This window comes from Rhinoderma darwinii, chromosome 3, assembly GCF_050947455.1.
Source record: "Rhinoderma darwinii isolate aRhiDar2 chromosome 3, aRhiDar2.hap1, whole genome shotgun sequence".
In the NCBI taxonomy this organism is placed as follows: Eukaryota; Metazoa; Chordata; class Amphibia; order Anura; family Rhinodermatidae; genus Rhinoderma; species Rhinoderma darwinii.
In genome coordinates, this window is record NC_134689.1 from 87,497,325 (window position 1) to 87,517,071 (window position 19,747).

Consider the following 19,747-nt stretch of genomic DNA (forward strand, 5'->3'; position numbering starts at 1 on the left):
AACCCCCCTTTAGACATGTTCGTCAGAATGTTGATATTACGGGAGTTCAAGTCGGGCACAATTCACATAAAATTGCTGCTTACGCCGATGAGCTTTTATTTTTCTAATCCAGACCATTAATCTCTCTTCCGAACCTTAGGTCTAAACTCTCTCAATACGCGACCCCTATCTAACGACAAAATCAATCTACAGAAATCAGAAGCCCTTAATATTTCCTTGCCGCACACAGCCCTTACATCCTTATCCTCCTTCCCATTCAAATGGTCTCCCCCTACCCTGCCTTACCTGGGGGTTCACCTTACTTCACATGCGTCTGGACTTTATCAAGCTAACTTTCCTTACCTACTGTCCTCAGTTAAGAAAGATCTCAATAGATGGACTCATGGTACCTTTTCATGGTTTGGTCGCTGCTCAATATTGAAGATGAATGTTCTCCCTAGGATACTTTACCTGTTACAGGCCCTACCTATTCATATTCCCCGCTCTTTCTTCAATGCAATTGCCTCCCTCTTCTCCAAATTTGTGTGGAATAACAAACCAGCCAGAATCTCGAAGTTGTTACTGTATAGAACTAAACGACAGGGGGAATTGGTTTATCCGATGTTTATGCCTTCTACAGAGCTTCTCAACTTAATAGGTTAGTGGACTGGCACCGCAATGCCGATACCAAATTATGGGTCCCCTTGGAAACACATTTTTGCTTCCCGCCTCTTCACATATTACCCTGGTTACCTAACTTTCCTTATCCTCCCCACCATTATCCCTACCTTGGCAATACTCAAAAAGTCCACTGGGAATCAACTTCTACCTATCCTTCTTTACTTCTGATATTGGGCCATCCCTCTTTTACACAGAGCTTGTCGGATCCTGTATTCCAGAGATGGGCGTCCTCTGGCCGATATATAGCTACTCATTTTCTGGTAGGCGATTCTTGGCCATCCCTGGAATCTCTTATTTTCGCACCTGACCCTTGTCCATTGGGATTCTGGAGGACAAGTAAATTTCATCACTTCCTTATCTCCCTTCCATTCCCAACCTCCCTCTCCAACACGCCATTGGAAACCCTCTGCGCTGAAAAAGGGCCGGTTCGACATGCCTTGTCTGCTATTTATGCTATGTTGGTGTCCCCTTCGACGCAACCTCCACCTCCTTTTGCGGGCAAAAGTGGAGAATGATTTGAATTGGTGTTTTTCGGATTCCCAATTAACAAGAATATATGATCTAATGCATGGGTAGTCAATCTCTAGTCACATCCAAGAAGTGGGATACAAACTTATCTCGATGGTGCTATGTTCCATCCAGACTGCATGTTATGTTCCCTAATGTCTCCTCACACTGTTGGAGATACAGTCTGCTGAAGGTACCCTTCTACATACTTTTTGGAACTGTCCAGTGTTGTCCGCTTTCGGTCAGGAAGTATGGAGAATAACCTCTTTCTGACCACACCATACCTTTTACTCTCGCCTTTTTCCTGCTTGATTTAAAGAGGCTCTGTCACCACATTATAAGTGCCCTATCTCCCACATAAGGAGATCTTGCCTGTAATGTAGGTGACAGCAGTGCTTTTTATTTAAAAAAAAACGATCTGTTTTCACCACTTTATTAGCGATTTTAGATTTATGCTAATGAGATGCTTAATGCCCGAGTGGGCGTGTTTTTACTTTAGACCAAGTGGGCGTTGTACAGAGGAGTGTATGACGCTGACCAATCAGTGCAATGCACTCCTCTCCATTCATTTAGTCAACGCATAGGGATCCTTTTAGATCGCTATGTGCTGTCTTATACTAACACATTAACGATACTGAAGTGTTTAGACAGTGAATAGACATTCCACGGGATGTCTATTTCACAATCTCTGCACTTCGTTACTCTGTCTGTGGTAGTTACAGCAGAGGAAGCGTAATCTCGTTGTAACCTGTCATCTACAGTGTAATCTCGCAAGATTACGCTTCCTCTGCTGTAACTACCACAGGCAGAGTAACGAAGTGCAGAGATTGTGAAATAGACATCCCGTGGAATGTCTATTCACGGTCTAAACACTTCAGTATCGTTAATGTGTTAGTATAAGACCGCACATAGCGATCTAAAAGGATCCCTATGCGCTGACTAAATGAATGGAGAGGAGTGCATGGAGCAGCCCCCCCTACACTTTGAACCACCCGACAAAGACGACGACAACCCTGGCACACGCCTCAATCCCGCTTTCTTCAGCGGTGCTTGAGATGTGCCTAACAACTGTGGAGAAAAATCGCATTTGGATGCAGATTTCCTCCATTACAAATTTATGCTCAAAACTTACAACTCTGCCCTTCACCGAGCCAAACAAGTCTATTTCACTTCTCTCATCTCCACACTATCTAATAATCCAAAATGCCTCTGATACTTTTCACTCCCTCCTTAGTCCTAAAGTGCAGACGCCAATCACAGATCTCTGTGCTGAAGACCTGGCCAATTATTTTAAAGTTAAAATTGACAACATCCGGCATGATATTATCTCCCAGTCCCCTAGTAACATCGATCCCCTTCCCTCCCGCACTCCCTCTTCTTCACTCTCAGTATTTGACCCAATAACTGAAGTAGTCTCGAGGCTCCGCTCTTTTTCTCGTCCTACTACCTGCCCTAGGGATCCTGTCCCCTCACACCTCCTCCAGTCCCTCTCCCCAGCTGTCACTAGTCACCTGACTAAAATATTTAACCTCTCTCTTTCCTCTGGTATCTTTCCCTCCGCTTTTAAACATGCCATTATAAACCCATTACTGAAAAAAACAACTCTTGACCCATCCAGCGCTGCCAACTACCGACCAGTTTCTAATCTGCCCTTCATCTCCAAACTCCTGGAACGCTTGGTCTACTCTCGCCTTATCCGCTATCTCTCTGCTAACTCCATTCTTGACCCCTTACAATCTGGTTTCCGCACTCTACAATCCACAGAAACTGCCCTTACTAAACTCTCAAATGATCTCTTGGCGGCTAAATCGGACGGTGAATCCTCTCTCCTGATTCTTTTGGATCTCTCTGCAGTCTTTGACACTGTAGACCACAAACTCCTACTTAACATGCTCCACTCTATTGGCCTCAAGGACGCTGCTCTCTTGGTTTTCCTCCTATCTCTCTGACCGCTCATTCAGGGTGTCATTTGCTGGTTCCACTTCTCCTCTTCCCCTTGCTATCGGGGTTCCTCAGGGATCAGTCCTAGGTCCGCTGCTCTTTTCTCTCTACACAGCTCCTATTGGACAAACCATCAGCAGATTTGTCTTCCAGTACCATCTCTACGCTGATGACACCCAATTATATACCTCTTCCCGTGACATCACCCCTGCTCTAATACAGAACACCAGTGATTGTCTGTCCGCTGTCTCTAACATCATGTCCTCTCTCTAACAAACTGAATTTTTCTAAAACTGAGCTCCTTGTGTTCCGACCATCTACTAACCTCCCTAAAACTGATGTCTCCATCTCTGTGTGTGGCACTACCATCACTCCTAAGCAGCACGCCTGCTGTCTCTGGGTTATTTTTGACTCAGATCCTTCCTTTACTCCTCACATACAATCACTTTCACGCTCCTGTCATTTTCACCTCAAAAACATCTCCAGAATCCGCTCTTTTCTTATGGAGGAAACCGCCAAAACTCTCATTGTTGCTCTGATTCACTTTCGTCTTGACTACTCTAACTCATTACTAGTCGGTCTTCCCCTCACTAAACTCTCCCCTCTCCAATCTATCCTCAATGCAGCAGCCAGGCTCATCTTTATGACCAACCGCTACACCAACGCCTCTAATCTGTGCCAGTCGCTGCACTGGTTGCCCATCCCCTTCCGAATAAAATTCAAACTTATTACTCTCACCTACAAAGCTCTCCACAGTGCTGCACCTCCTTACATCTCCTCCCTCATCTCTGTCTACAACCCTACTCGGGCTCTACGTTCTGCCAACGAGCTTAGATTAAAATCCTCCATAATCCGAACCTCCCACTCCTGTCTCCAAGATTTCTCTCGTGCTGCACCCGTCCTCTGGAATGCGCTACCCCAGACAATCCGATTAATTCCCAATATCCACAGTTTTAAACGTGCCCTGAAAACACATCTATTTAGACAGGCCTATAACATTCCCTAATCGGACTCCTTTCCATGGCCCTCCTTTTAGATTAGTCATCAGAATAAGATTCCCTCACACTCCTTCTCTTCATGTCCGTCATACACGGATACTGGCTGGTGACCGACTCATGCAGCTTTATGTTACCACCGCATGTGTATAAAAATGGCCGGACCATTGTACAGAACAAACACTGTTACACTTTGTGTCTCCCTTATGTCCTCATAGATTGTAAACTCTTGCGAGCAGGGTCCTCACTCCCAAGGTTTGAAATTGTAAATGAACTTTGTCACTATGTAATGTCTGATATTGTTAGTTTCATGTCCCCTCTAAATTGTAAAGTGCTGCGTAATATGTTGGCGCTATATAAATAAAGATTATTATTATTATGACGCTGATTGGTCAGCATCATACACTCCTCTGTACAACGCCCACTTGGGCATTAAGCAACTCATTAGCATAAATCTAAAATTGCTAATAAAGTGGTACTGCTGTCACCTACATTACAGTGCCGATCTCCTTATGTAGGAGATAGGGCGCTTATAATGTGGTTACAGAGCCTCTTTAAGAGACATTCCTTTGCCATCGTACAAGAAGTCTATTCTCTGACATTTGGTTAACTGTGCACAAGCTTGTATACCGGTTTTGTGGAAGACATTTAAAACCCCAGAATCGTTGACTTATGGTCACCATAGCGCTAAAAAGAATGAAATGAAAAAAGTGATTAAAAAAAACCAAAAAAACTGTGCTAATAAAAACTACAGCTCGTCCCACAAAAACCAAGCCCTCAAACTGCTCAAACGATGGAAAAATAAGTCATGGCTCTCAGAACGCGGTGGAACTGGAAAAAAATAAATAATTTTTTTAACCAATCGTTTTTCCTTTGTATAAATATTTTTTTTTCCTATTTTCTGTTGTCTAAAACCTGGGTGCGTCTTATAGTCCGGTGCGTCTTATAGTCCGAAAAACACGGTACTTAAAAATATACATTACAACAAACAAAAAGATTAAAAAACTGTTTCCATCATCACATATGCGGAGACATGAAAATAAATTTACCTTCTCACTCTACCTGACCACAGTAGGGTTGACTTTTTAAAGTGGTTCTCCAGGAAGACGAAAATGTTGTATGAAACACCGTATAACAAAGTTAAAAAAAAACACAGTAAAATATACCTATTTACTGACAACTGCGACTAATTGCTTAGAATACGGAGCATGTACATGTGGGTGGACCTGCTGTGTGACGGACAGCTCTGCTCTGAAACCACCCTGTTCAGAGATCAGTGCACACAAACAGCACTGTAATATATTTCAATGGATACACATATAGATGTCTGTAACAACGATGTTGTACACTGGTAATGTTTGTAAGCAGCAAAAAATACCAATACTCAACAGCAAGATACATGAGCAAAGCAGCAGGGGAGAAAACTTTATCTTGCAAGCCTATGCATCAATGTTTTCTAACAGTCCTCGCAACATCAGACTTTACCATTTATTGACAGTCTCATGGGAAGGGTAAATTACCTTTCTAATAGTAGTTCTATTACTTTGAACTTCAATAAACTTCTTTACTACAAACCACGGGAGTTCCTAGTAGTGAAATGAGTTAAGAAGGAAATTCCATCACGTTTTAAATGTGTATACAGCCTTACGTAGAAGAGACTGACGTACACGAGAGGAACTTTATAGCTAAGGCTTCACCGTGACATTTGGTCGTTCACATGCCATGGTGAAATCAAGGAATTACTCAAAGTCACAGGCAACCTTAATATTTCCCTAACTCGGAAAGGTTGAACAAGTGAGAAAATTCAGACACGGTCAGAATTTTGGCAATCAACGCGATCGTCTAATGGAGTGATCCCCAAACACCGGGCCGCAGACCAATACCGGGCCGCAGATCATTTGGTACAAGGCCGCGGTATCTGGTATCCGCAGGAAATTTCAGGCAAAAGAAACTGCACCAAACTGTGGTGCACTTTTTCGCCTGGAATGTTCGAGGCGGAAAACTGCTGAGCATTTAGGAGGCCCATAGGAGATAGCTGCAGCCTGTGATTGGCTGCAGCAGCAGTCACATGGGATGAAACGTCATCCTAGGAGGCTAGCCTGGAGGAAGAACACAGACTTCTGGGTAAGTATAAGTATTTTTTTGTGGAGTTACATTTTACATAAAAACGCAACAACTGCTATTTGTTGTGGGTTTTACCTCCCCACTTAAGTAAATTGGGGAAAACGCGCAACAAATAAGCAGCGTTTACGTAAATACAATTGACATGCTGCAAAATAAAGCCCTGCACCGCATGTCAATTTCTGAGCAGTTCTACCGCTCACTATTTACGCAGCGTGTGAATGAGATTTGTTTCATCTCATCCACTTTGCTGCCATTGTATTATGCTGTGGATTTTCCGCAATGAATTCAGTCATGGAAAATCTGCGGTATTTACGCAACGTCTGAACTGACCCTAACCCCCCCCCCCCCAACCGATTGTCATGTTGGAGTCGGTAAGACATTTTTCCCGAAGATGAGGAAAATCGGCTTTTGGGGGGGTTCTGCATTCTTCTGGATCAACATTGCAGAATAAAGAAAGGCTAAATTGGATGGACGTGTCTTTATTCAGCTTCAAACTATATTACTATGATAATATTTCCATCTACCTTGCATTGGGAAAAACACTGATTAGTCTCCAGTTTTGCACAGGCTTAGTGCCCAAACCTCTGCTTTTACCTGGCACGGTGCTGGCATAACACACATGGTTCAGAAAATCCACTCAGGTCCGGTTAGAACATTCTTTGGGTTAACAGTTTATGTTTTGTTATGTTGAAGAAAGCCTCATTGTTACTCCAAATGTAAGGAAGTTGCACTGACCTGAACAGATGCCAGAGCCCCATGTTTACCTACACTGCTGAGCTTGTGCCTTATAATAACCCTGCAACACTTTTTTGTCCACCTCCAGTAAAAAGAGTAAAATGAGCAGGCAAATGCTGTGATGACTTTAGAACCTGGACATTACAATATTGCTAAAATGATAATCGCTGATGCCCATCTAAAAAAAATATATATATATATATATATATATAAATAAATAAAAATACGTGTAATGCTATGTTTCTATAACATGGGTATTAAAGGGTAGCTAAACTTTAAAAAAACATGTCATTAGTGGGGGTCCGATGACACAGAGTCCCCCACCGATCGCTAAAATGAAGCAGCTGAACTCCTAAGGTGAGCGTCGTGCCGCTTAGTTTCTGCTTTCTTCGGAAAGCCGAGTGTAGCGTCCATGGCTGCGGGCTGTCGATTTACTCACCTCCCGAAGCCCGCAGCCATGGATCTGTGAGCGCTGGTCCCCATCTCCTTCCTAGGAGACGCCAGCGCTCACTTCCGCTCCGTTCGCCTGTGTTCCCCGTAGGGTGCGCGCGCACGCTCATACCCGGCCTTAAAGGGCCAGCGCGCGCAAATAGGAGGAAGTCATCATCATCAACAGCCACGATTTCCTGGTCTATAAGAAGGCCCCTGGCCTTCTAATCCTTGCCTGAGCATTGTTAGTTTTCCCAGTCTGTCTTGCAAATGGTCCCTTAGTGTTTCCCGTGCCTTGTTCCCCGTGCTGTGCCTTAGTATCAAGTCGTGCGACATCCTGTGTCATCCGCCACGTCCGGTGCAACTTGCGGCTCCTGTGTCATCCGCCACGTTTGGTGCTGTCTGCTGCATTCATCTCCATCTGTGCCAGAGCTTCGGCCACCGTCTGGACTATACAGGTACCCTTGTGCGGGACATTGTATTTCTGGGGTTTCCTGTCGTTTGGCCAGCTGCCTCCCCGCTACGGCGGTACGGCCTAGTGGGTCCACTACCCGCTTCGTGACACCGAGAAGAAACTAAGCGTCACAGTGCTCACCCGAGCGCTTCTGCCGCTTTGTTTTAGCGATCGGTGGGGATCTCTCTGTCATCGGACCCCCACTGATGAAAATTCTAACATGTCACTATGGCATGTAAAAAGTTATTTGAAAGTATAGGTACGCTTTAAACATCTAGAAAGATCACCCATGCGTCCGATGATCAGCTGTTCTATCAGGAAGATACTACAACCCAAAATAGATCGGGCAAGCAGACAGTGTAAAGTATAAGATAATACTATGTAATAAAAGTGATACAATTATTAAATTCTCCTCTCCTATATTTGCAGGTTAAGAAATCTTATGTGATCAGACCAAATGGTAGATTTCAATGATTTTCATAGATTGCCAGGCACAACAGCACTATTTAATATATAATAAATTTAATTTTTTGCTATAGTATTCTTTGGTTTTGAACAACGCTGAAACATTAGGACATCACATACTTTAGCAGCCTTTCTTAAACTAAGCGCAGCAAAGATATGTCAATGTTTGTAAACTGCTTAAGTGGCGTGGGAATTCCCAAGAATTCTAAAATCTGAGATCAGGTAAGATGTGGGCGGTAGAAAAAAAAAAACAAGATGGGCGACGTGAGCTTTTTATTTCTTCTGAGCTTACGCAAATCACTCATCTCTTACAATTATTCGGTGTCAGGTCGTCAAACAAGTTTATTCTGAGTAACGGTAAATCCCCCTGTAGAAACCTACAGGCAATGTACCGTCACTACCGAAGATTTATTTACACAATGAAAAATAGAAATCCTGGCTAGCGGACTCCCTTCACCAGGTCCAGAGGGTGCTTGCTCTTCCCCTTACACACATACAGGTTGAAGGGAATCTGTCACCACTAAACCCCCCTCCGACAAACTACAGTATAGGCTGCTTAGCTAAACAGACAGATTCTGAATGAGTAACTTTCATCGTGGAACTCACATTCCCATGAAGTCAGCCTGCAAACGTTTTGTGCATAGTATGCTAATACAGTGTAGGTTTCGCCCATTCTGCTCCCTCCTACCCTCTCCATAGACTTCTATGAGCGGCTATCCTGATCCCTCGGTGAGTGATAGTCCGTCTTGTCTTGAGGAGACTAATTTATCAGTAAATTCTGAGTGTGTGAACAGTTAGGAGGGGGTGAGGAGCTTTAGAGGAGAAAGGCAATTTTCTCTAATAAGATATATTACAAAGTTTCTTATTTTCGCTTGTACTATTGATTTATGCAAGTTGTTGAAAAGTTAGTGACCACTAGGCCCATAAATGCACGGCTTTAAAGGGTTTGTCTGACTAAGACAACTTGTCCATATCCATGATCGCTATGTAATGCTACATTTCAGAAATTTCTGACCAGGCGTGGTTTAAACAGTTCATCTCCGGAGGCTAGAATGACAGACTTCCAATTGATGCGCTGGCTTCCAAGTTAAAGAGGCTCTGTCACCAGATTTTGCAACCCCTATCTGCTATTGCAGCAGATCGGTGCTGCAATGTAGATAAGAGTAACGTTTTTATTTTAAAAAAAACGAGCATTTTTGGCCAAGTTATGACCATTTTTGTATTTATGCAAATGAGGCTTGCAAAAGTACAACTGGGCGTGTTTAAAGTAAAAGTCCAACTGGGCGTGTATTATGTGTGTTACATCGGGGCGTGTTTACTTCTTTTACTAGCTGGGCGTTCTGACGAGAAGTATCATCCACTTCTCTTCAGAACGCCCAGCTTCTGGCAGTGCAAAGACACAGCGTGTACGCTGTGTCGTCACTCTCTTCCTGCCCCAGGTCCTGCATCGTGTCGGACGAGCGAGGACACATCGGCACCAGAGGCTACATTTGATTCTGCAGCAGCATCGGCGTTTGCAGGTAAGTCGATGTAGCTACTTACCTGCAAACGCTGATGCTGCTGCAGAATCAACTGTAGCCTCTGGTGCCGATGTGGCCGACACGATGCAGGACCTGGGGCAGGAAGTGACGTCACAGCGTGATCTCTGGAGAACACGCTGTGTGTCTGTGCACTGCCAGAAGCTGGGTGTTAATGAACAGAAGTGGATGATGCTGATTCGTCAGCATCATACACTCCCATTCACAACGCCCAGCTAGTAAAAACGCCCCGATGTACGCACATAATACACGCCCAGTTGTACTTTTACTGTAAACACGCCCAGTTGTACTTTGGCAAGCCTCATTTGCATAAATACAAAAATGGTCATAACTTGGCCAAAAATGCTCGTTTTTAAAAAATAAAAACGTTACTGTAATCTACATTGCAGCGCCGATCTGCTGCAATAGGAGATAGGGGTTGCAAAATCTGGTGACAGAGCCTCTTTAAGAACAGGTTGCTTTCATGAAACAATCCCTTGAATAGCGCTCACATGTCCCTAACCACATGCCTGAAAAAGTGTTCTCAGACAACTACTTCTAAAAGTAAAGAGAAGTGCTCTATAGCTTTTCTGTTAAGCCTCGATACTTCAGGATTCTGGTAGAATGAAGTTTACCTGTTAAAGTTTAGCTTGTACATCTAAGGAGCCTCACACACTAGCGTGTTTGGTCCGGAAAATACGGTCCGTACGTTGGCCACATTTCCCGGACCGAACACACTGCAGGGAGCCGGGCTCCTAGCATTATAGTTATCTAGGACAGTTGTCCCGCAGCCAGGCATTGATACCTAGCGTCATAGATAACTATAATGCTAGGAGCCCGGCTCCCTGCAGTGTGTTCGGTCCGGGAAATGTGGCCGACATACGGACCGTATATCACAGGCCAAAGACGCTAGTGTGTGAGGCACCTTAGTGTACCAACTGCTTGTCTCCTAGGTTTGTCAAACGAAGGCTGTCAACTACAAATCCCTCTCTGAATATAAAGTCAATCACATAAAGCTAGTCATTGACTATTACTGGTGTTGAAAGCAAAGTGTGACCTATTGCTTGAGAAGGCAACAGCCATTCGTTTTCTTCTCACAGCGTACGTTAGGATGTGCTGACCAACTTGTGTGGTTTTTTTTTTGGTCTAGAATTGCGGTGACATTAACATCTAGGCTACGTTCACACGGGCGAATATGCTGTGTAAAGGTACACGGCGTATCCGCTCTGGCAGCCGCAGGGAATTACGGCCGAAAACCCATACCAAATTGTGGTGCAGGTTTTCGGCCAGAATGTCTGCTGCGGAAGACTGTACAAAAAAAAAAAAAAGTTTCACTTATGTAGCCATGGCGTCCCTTTGCATCCCAGGAGGCCCGCTTGGATGGAGAAGCACAGAATTCTAAGATTTTTTTTTTCCCCGAGTTTCGATTTTTTGCAGCAGAATTGCAGCTTTTCCGCCGCAAAAATCGCAACATCTGCGATTTTTTTGCGGGTTTTACCACCCCATTGAATTCAAAGGGGAAAACCCGCAATAGAAAAGCAGCAAATACAATTGACATACTGCGGATTAAAAAAAATTAACCGCAGGTCGATTTCTGAAAGTTTTTTCCCTCATCATTTTCGCAGCGTGTGAATAAGATTTGTTCAAATCTCATACACTTTGCTGCTATTGTATTATGCTGCGGATTTTCCACAACTAAATCCGTATTTACGCCACGTGTGAACTTACCCTTATGGTTTAATTTTCGTTGAGCCTTGTGTCTTTAATAGGGTTGCACGATGCATTAAAATATTGATACGGTTTCGATACTGTGCCGCTGCAAACTGTTCAATACCATGAATTCATGTATTTCAAAACTAAGCTGTTCAAAGCTGACTGCAGCATTCAAAGGGAGACCCCCCCCCCTTAGATCGCATCACAGGGAATCCCTTTGATGCGATCCAGAGGCATACCTTATATGGACAGACAGCCCAGTGTACATTGCAGTACTCCAGGGCTGTCTGACCAGATTTCTTGTTGTTAGAGCAAACTTACGTATGCCCTAACAACTGCCTGTGTACTATCCGTACACAGGCTAATGTACTGGGTTATAGATGTATGTCAGTACATTAAAGTTAAAAAAAATTTAAGTCTGAATTAAATATTCCCCTATGGGATAAAAAAAATAAAGTAAAATAAAATTTTCAAAAAGTAATGCTAAAAATAAACGCTATTAATCCCATGGCGACATGCCACATACTATTACTTTGCCGTCGCCAAGGGGAAGTATGGAGCGCGCTCACGTGCTCTTCTTAGTACAGAGAAGTACACTGCCCATAGTACATCATCGGACATGGTAGTACATCATCTGACATGGTAGCACACCTCCCATAGTACATAATCCGCAATCTTTATATGGTCACCTTCCTATTCACAAATTGTATCGGGCACTCTTCTATCAGTACAGAGATGTACACTGCCCATAGTACATCATCTGACATCCTTTTTGAAACACCCGTGTCATCTTTTCATATTCATTATTATTGTGCATGGAGACTGTAGGTCTACAAAAACTCCAATTAGGAGTAAAGTATCTGATATTAATAAAAAAGTAATAATTCCGAAAGTTAAATGGTAGTCCAGGTTTAGAAAAATATGGCTGCTTTCTTCAAGAAACAGCGCCACACCTGTACATGGATTTTATCAGGTATTGCAGCTCTGTTCCATTGAAGTGAATGGGGCTGAGCTGCAATACCACACACAACCTGTTGACAGCTGTGGCACTGTTTTTGTAAGAAAGTGCAATCCAAACACAAACTCGATCAGCGAAATCTGTGACCCCTCCCCCCCTCCTGCCTCCTCTTTAACCCCATCTTATACAAGTGTTCAATTATTTGAAGCTTAATAAAAAATACAAAAAAAAATAAAAACAACAACATTAAGCATTGAGAAGTTCTGCAGATCTAATAATAATGCAATATATATGTTAAGCACATGACAGGCATTCTGGCACTTGACAATAAAACAATTTATGCGCTACAACGTTTATAGCTGGGAACCTGATCCACCTAGCAATGGGAACACTATGTGAAGGGATCGTGTTACTTTAATATCTTACAATTATCCCAAACAGGCTGTCATCCTAAGTATTGCATATTAGCACTTACATATATGAACTCCTGGGAATATGCGAAGACAAGAACCAAGCAGAAGCTACAGGGTTAGCCCATCACTTCTACATGGGAAGCATTTGACAGCCGGGTCTGAATCACTGCAGACTCCTATGTGCATGACACAATGTATGAGTATGGCATTCATGTGATGCTGAAGTCATCATAGCTAATAATATGCAAGGCACAGCTTAGCGAGAGAATGCAATGACACATCCGATGGTCAGGACAATAAATAAGCGTATAAGGTGCCCCTTCACTCCGGACTTCTGACCCTATAATACTGCAGCGGATTCTGGATACCAGATCAACCTGGAAGGTCCTATTTTGCCTGGATCTGAGAGCAGCTCCCACCACTAAAGTATTACCTGCCATGATGACTTGGTTTTGGAGATCCAATAAGAGGGCAACCCGACACTCCTTGTGCCTCTTCCAACAGTACAGGGACCAGGCCTCGGAGTAGCGTGTCAAGGGCAGCCCCCTCTCTCTCTATTCCTTACAATACAGAGCAGGACGGAGGGTTGCGGGGGTTCTTGACACACCACTTTGGGAATCGCTGGGAGTCTCTTGACAGAGCCATAGCCTTTTCCCCCACTAGCACGCTTCGTTGGGTCTGTGAGTGTCCGGCAGCTCCCCCAGAGATTAGAATTTCATCAATATATACCAACACACATCTTAAACCCTTGTTCAGGTGTCAGATCCCCCAGTGTTCAGATGATCTGTTCCCATCACAGAAACAAGCAGCTGAGCATATATTTCCCATATAGCACTGTACAAGAAAATGAGACATTGCACTGTACCCAGGGAAATCAGTGAGTGAATGGCCAGATATGGCACCCACTTCCCAATGTGTGACCCCAGTCAGACTGGAACTTCGTGAACAAGCTACAGTGCAGGAAGAATAGTGATGTTTAGCAAATAAAACGCATTGCCCCCACCCATAGTCTACTGATCTATACACACCCAGTGATGGTCATCTATATCCTTCTATAGGATTTTGTATGTTTGCCCTTGTGGTTACAAGAAACCGAAGATGTAAGTAACCTTTGTAGAAAAACAGGTGTTGGTAAGAGACCAGTAACAAGTGCAAATACTGATGCCATCTGGAGAAGGCAAAGGGCTTTACTAGCTGGCACTGCCTTTAATGCTGAACTTTTCTGCACATAGGACACCTGATCAGACCAAAACAAACCACGCAGTAATGAAAGCACAGGTCACCTTTCATTGAGGTTGCAATGCATGTCAATTACATTAATGGAGCGCTAACGAATGCCATGACTGGCACAGCATTGTGGCACTTGTAGTTCCACAAATAGTGGAGCAGCCACAGCCTCTATGCAGTAATCACATGACTAGTAATAGAAATAACAGATATACAGTAGCAACAAAAATGTACAACCGCGTCGTACCTGAAGGCATAGTCCTCTCTCGGGTCTCTACTGGGTGACAGCTGCCCGTTCCTCTTATTGAAAAGCTTCTGGAAAAGAGTCGGTGGCATTTTGCAGGTAAACCCAGCAGTCAGTACAAGGCATTAAAAAGCCTGGCACAACGCACCCAGCTCCAGCACTCCATCAGTGGACTAGTCATATGACTGCTCTGACACCCTCTGCTGTCACATGGGAGGGGCACACTGGGCGGAGACGCTGTGTATTACAAGTATACACCACTCCTAGGATTGCCAGCCACTTCCTGGACCGCGAAGCATAAGAGCCGCTGCTATTGGTCAATTCGTCAGACCCGCGTGATTGGACGAAAGATAGTTGTTGCTGTTGTATGTGAGGGAGAGCACGGCGAGAGAATCACGTGACGCGGTCAGATGACTATAGTGTTCACCGCTGCTATGTTCATAAGAAGGTTCGCGGCTTTAAAGGGGTATTCCAGCCGCGCACATTTCTCACCAGTTTTTTGGATAGGTGATAAATAGATCCGTTGAGGTATAACCGCTTAGACCCCCAGCGATCGCTAGCGCTACCATCGGCTGTTTCCATCACTCTCGTTTAAATGGAGCTGCTGCACGTATGCTTAACCAACGAGACTCATCCGTGCCATGGTGGTGTAGCTGAGGAGGACTGGGGTCCGCTTCCCACCAAACTAACGTGTCAGCTAAAGTTAAATTATAGCCACCAAATTAAGGTCGTTGTCAGACGTAGCGGTTTTAATGCAGGTTTTCAATGTGTGGATTTCAACTGTTTAGCAGGTTTGCCAGACACAAGTAACGGATTTTGCTGGCGATTTTTTTCCCCGTGTCACACGCACACATATATATATATAGGTAGAGATAAGCAGCACTCTGCGACAGATTCCAACACGGTAATGGGTGCAAGCAGGTAATCCAGATCCGTGGATTATAAGACCTAAACGAAAGAAATCCCACAGCACTCCGATGGTTCCAAAAAGTATGTGATTTATTCAGTCAACAGCTGCAACGTTTCCGTCCTGCTATAGGACCTTTTTCAAGCATGCTATAGCAGGACGGAAACGTTGCAGCTGTTGACTGAATAAATCACATACTTTTTGGAACCATCGGAGTGCTGTGGGATTGCTTTCGTTTATATCTATATACATACATATATATATACATATACACACATGTATATACACACACACACGTGTGTGTATATATACACACACACATATATATATATATATACACTACCGTTCAAAAGTTTGGGGTCACCCAGACAGTTATGTGTTTTCCATGAAAACTCACACTTATATTTATCAAACGAGTTGCAAAATGACTAGAAAATATAGTCAAGACATTGACAAGGTTAGAAATAATGATTTTTATTTGAAATAATAATTTTCTCCTTCAAACTTTGCTTTCATCAAAGAATGCTCCATTTGCAGCAATTACAGCATTGCAGACCTTTGGCATTTTAGCTGTTAATTTGCTGAGGCAATCGGGAGAAATTTCACCCCATGCTTCCAGAAGCCCCTCCCACAAGTTGGATTGGCTTGATGGGCACTTCTTGCGTACCATACGGTCAAGCTGCTCCCACAACAGCTCTATGGGGTTGAGATCTGGTGAATGCGCTGGCCACTCCATTACAGATATAATACCAGCTGCCTGCTTCTTCCCTAAATAGTTCTTGCATAATTTGGAGGTGTGCTTTGGGTCATTGTCCTGTTGTAGGATGAAATTGGCTCCAATCAAGCGCTGTCCACAGGGTATGGCATGGCGTTGCAAAATGAAGTGATAGCCTTCCTTATTCAAAATCCCTTTTACCTTGTACAAATCTCCCACTTTACCAGCACCAAAGCAACCCCAGACCATCACATTACCTCCACCATGCTTGACAGATGGCGTCAGGCACTCTTCCAGCATCTTTTCAGTTGTTCTGCGTCTCACAAATGTTCTTCTGTGTGATTCAAACACCTCAAACTTCGATTCGTCTGTCCATAACACTTTTTTCCAATCTTCCTCTGTCCAATGTCTGTGTGCTTTTGCCCATATTAATATTTTCCTTTTATTAGCCAGTCTCAGATATGGCTTTTTCTTTGCCACTCTGCCCTGAAGGCCAGCATCCCGGAGTCGCCTCTTCACTGTAGACGTTGACACTGGCGTTTTGCGGGTACTATTTAATGAAGCTGTCTTTAATGCCGGCACCAAGTTGATTTGGAGCGTGTAACTGGTCTGGAGGAGGCTGAACTCTTAATGGTTGGTAGGGGATCAAATACTTATTTCTCTGTGCACAGTGCAAATAAATATATATAAGTTTGACTATGTGATTTTTCTTTTTTTTATATAATCTATCTCTCACTAGTAAAATTAACCTAGCCTAAAAATTCTAGACTGTTCATGACTTTGACAGTGGGCAAACTTACAAAATCAGCAAGGGATCAAATACTTATTTCCTTCACTGTATGTGTATGTATATGTATATATATATATGTATATGTATATATATATATGTATATATATATATATATATATATATATATACACATACACGAACGTTCAAAAGTTCAGGGTCTCTTAGAAATGTCCTTATTTTTGAAAGAAAAGCACAGTTTTACCTATTCACCTATGACAGCACCCCTGGAGAGACGTCCCATCCGCTGGACAGGAAACCTGAGGATATAAAAATGGACACACCTCTCCACACACCCAGTCAGGTTTCCTGTCCTCCGGATGGAAGATTCTCCTGAGGAAAAGACACTTCTCCCGGGATTGCAGACCCCCTAGCAAGGCTTACCTTATTCCACTAGGGGTGCTCTGGAGGAAAGGTATAGGTCTCCCTCTTGGGAGCAACCTTAGCCTGGGATAGGTACTCCCTCCTCTCCAGGTCCATCCTCCCCCTCATGCTGCAAAGCAGGATGGTGATTTAAGGTCCACAGGGCGGGCCTTCCTCTGGCGGGGAGCGGATCCCCGGGGCTCGTTCGGCTTGGAAGGGGCCGGACCAGACCCAGCGTTGGCGGCTTTCCGGCGCGTCCAACACTCCAGGGGGCGGTGTTCCGGTGGCCCACGTGGGGAGGAGGTTCTCCAGTGTCCGGAGCGAGGGCCTCCCAGCCGATCCTTGGCCAATTTTAGGCCAGAAACAACAGGAGCTCGTTCTCCTGTCTTCTTCTGCCATGGAGTCTCCAGGAGAAGCACCAGGACGCACTGAACGCTCGGATGCCAAGTTCTCCAGTCCGGTACTTGAGGACGCCAGGAGTGGGGTAAGAGAAAAACCTCTCCCTTACCTAATACTGTTCCCCTTTCTCTTGTGCATATGTTTAGGCCAGGGATTGTCCTAGGAAAAAGCAGGATAAGGCCCATAACAAGGAATGTGCGATATGTAAAAAGAAACTCGCATCTTCCTATAACAAAAGACTCTGTCAGAAATGTCTAGATAATATATCAGAAGAGTCCACAAATTTAGCCGCAAGCATTAAGGATATTGTAAGTGCTGAATTGAGGAGCTCACTAAGGTCCCTTAGAAAGAGAAGAGATCCTCCAGCCGCCTCTTCTAGCAGGATGGATTCCGATTCCTCAGCCGAAGGGGACCCCCAGCTAGGCGAAGAAGGGGAGTACAGCTCATACGACTCCTCAGGTGAGGAGGAGGGGGAGAGAAATCTGTTCCCAACGGAGGACGTTGACCTACTCCTAAAAACAGGGCGACTATAAATATAGACGACCCCAAAGAACCACGGTCCATCCAGGACGCTATGTTTCAAGGGCTAGGACCTAAAAAGAATAGAACCTTCCCCATCCATAGGAACATATCTAACCTTATTAAAAAGGAATGGAAAGCTCCCAATAAAAAGACAAGCATTCCCTAGTTTCTCAAAAGGAAGTATCCCTTTGAGGAGGACGCATGCAGGGACTGGGATAGCATCCCCAGGCTCGACGCTCCAGTAGCCAAGATCTCAAGGAAACACTCCCTTCCCTTTGAAAATCTAGGCTCCTTGTCTGACCCTATAGATAGAAAGGCCGAATTCTACTTGAAGAGAACCTGGGAAGCCTCTACGGGGGGTTTCAAACCAGCCATTGCAGCCACCTGCGTGGCTAGATCCCTGAAAGTGTGGCTCGCACAACTGGAGGTACATCTGACAGACAAGACCCCTCGGGATCAAATCTTAGCCTCCCACCCAACACTTTCTAAAGCAGCAGACTTCTTGGCAGACGCCTCAGACGCGGTACGCCTTTCCGCCAGATTAGCGGCCCTGGCGAATTCAGCTAGACGAGCTATCTGGCTAAAGACCTGGAAGGGGGACACCGGATCCAAAGGGAAGCTGTGCGCTATCCCCTGTTCAGGAGATTACCTTTTCGGGCCCCCACTTGACCTGCTGGAAAAGGCATCAGACAGTAAAAAGGGGTTCCCGGCACAAACAAGGCCAAGAAGAGAGTCCTTTCGTCCCAGAGGGCCAAGTAACAAAAGAGGGGGGTACGCTAACCCTAGGACACAGGACTTTAGACCCTCGAGATTTCCTAGAAAAAACAAGTCTTTTCTTTTCAGGCCCCAAAAGGACCCTAAAAATAGGGACCAACAATGACGCCAAGGGGGCAGTGGGGGGTCGCATTTCCCTGTTTCTCAAAGATTGGCGGAAGATTTCAGCAAATCCTTGGATTCTGGGAATCATAAAAACAGGGTACATACTAGAGTTCACAACCCTCCCCCCAGACTGATTCTTTCCCACGAAGGACCTAAGGAACCCAGTCCAACAAAAGATCCTAGAAATAGAAGTTCTGTCACTTATAAAAAAAGAGGTCCTAATCCAGGTTCCAGACACAGAGATAGGTTGGGGCTTTTATTCCCCCCTCTTCCTAGTGAACAAACCAGGAGGAAAACACAGGGTCATTATAAACCTAAAAAAACTGAACTGCTATCTGACATACAAAAAACTCAGCATGGAGAGTATCACGTCAACTATAAAACTCCTCTCCAGAGACTGCGTGATGGCCTCAATAGACCTAGAGGATGCATATTATCACGTACCCACATGTCATCGTCATCAAAAGTATCTAAGGGTAGCAGTAACACTCAATGGGTCCGTATGCCACCTACAATACAGAGCTCTCCCCTTCGGCATCTCTCAAGCCCCAAGGGTATTTTCCAAGCTGATAGCGGAAATGACCTCATACGTCAGGATGAACGACATTCTCCTGATTCCATATCTAGACGACTTGCTGGTGGTAGCAGAAATAGTTCCAACTCTGACCCTACACATACAGATAGTCTGGAACATACTGACAAAATTAGGATGGAACGTAAATTTAAAAAAATCGAATCTAAATCCATCGAAAAGATGTATATTCTTAGGAACCCTGCTGGATTCCTCCAAACA

At 44.4% G+C, this 19,747-nt stretch overlaps 2 protein-coding genes across 3 annotated transcripts in view; both read right to left on the reverse strand.

The window, feature by feature from the left end:
* The window catches only part of FNIP1 (folliculin interacting protein 1), a 140,256-nt gene extending 125,596 nt beyond the window's left edge, over positions 1-14,660 (reverse strand). For both annotated transcript variants that reach the window (XM_075856440.1, XM_075856438.1), the window contains exon 1: positions 14,386-14,660. In XM_075856440.1, coding sequence (XP_075712555.1) covers positions 14,386-14,474 — 89 coding nt within the window. In that variant the 5' untranslated portion in view covers positions 14,475-14,660. The remainder of the gene's footprint in view (positions 1-14,385) is intronic.
* The window catches only part of LOC142750375 (uncharacterized), a 468,269-nt gene that overhangs the window by 239,120 nt on the left and 209,402 nt on the right, over positions 1-19,747 (reverse strand). The window lies entirely within an intron of this gene.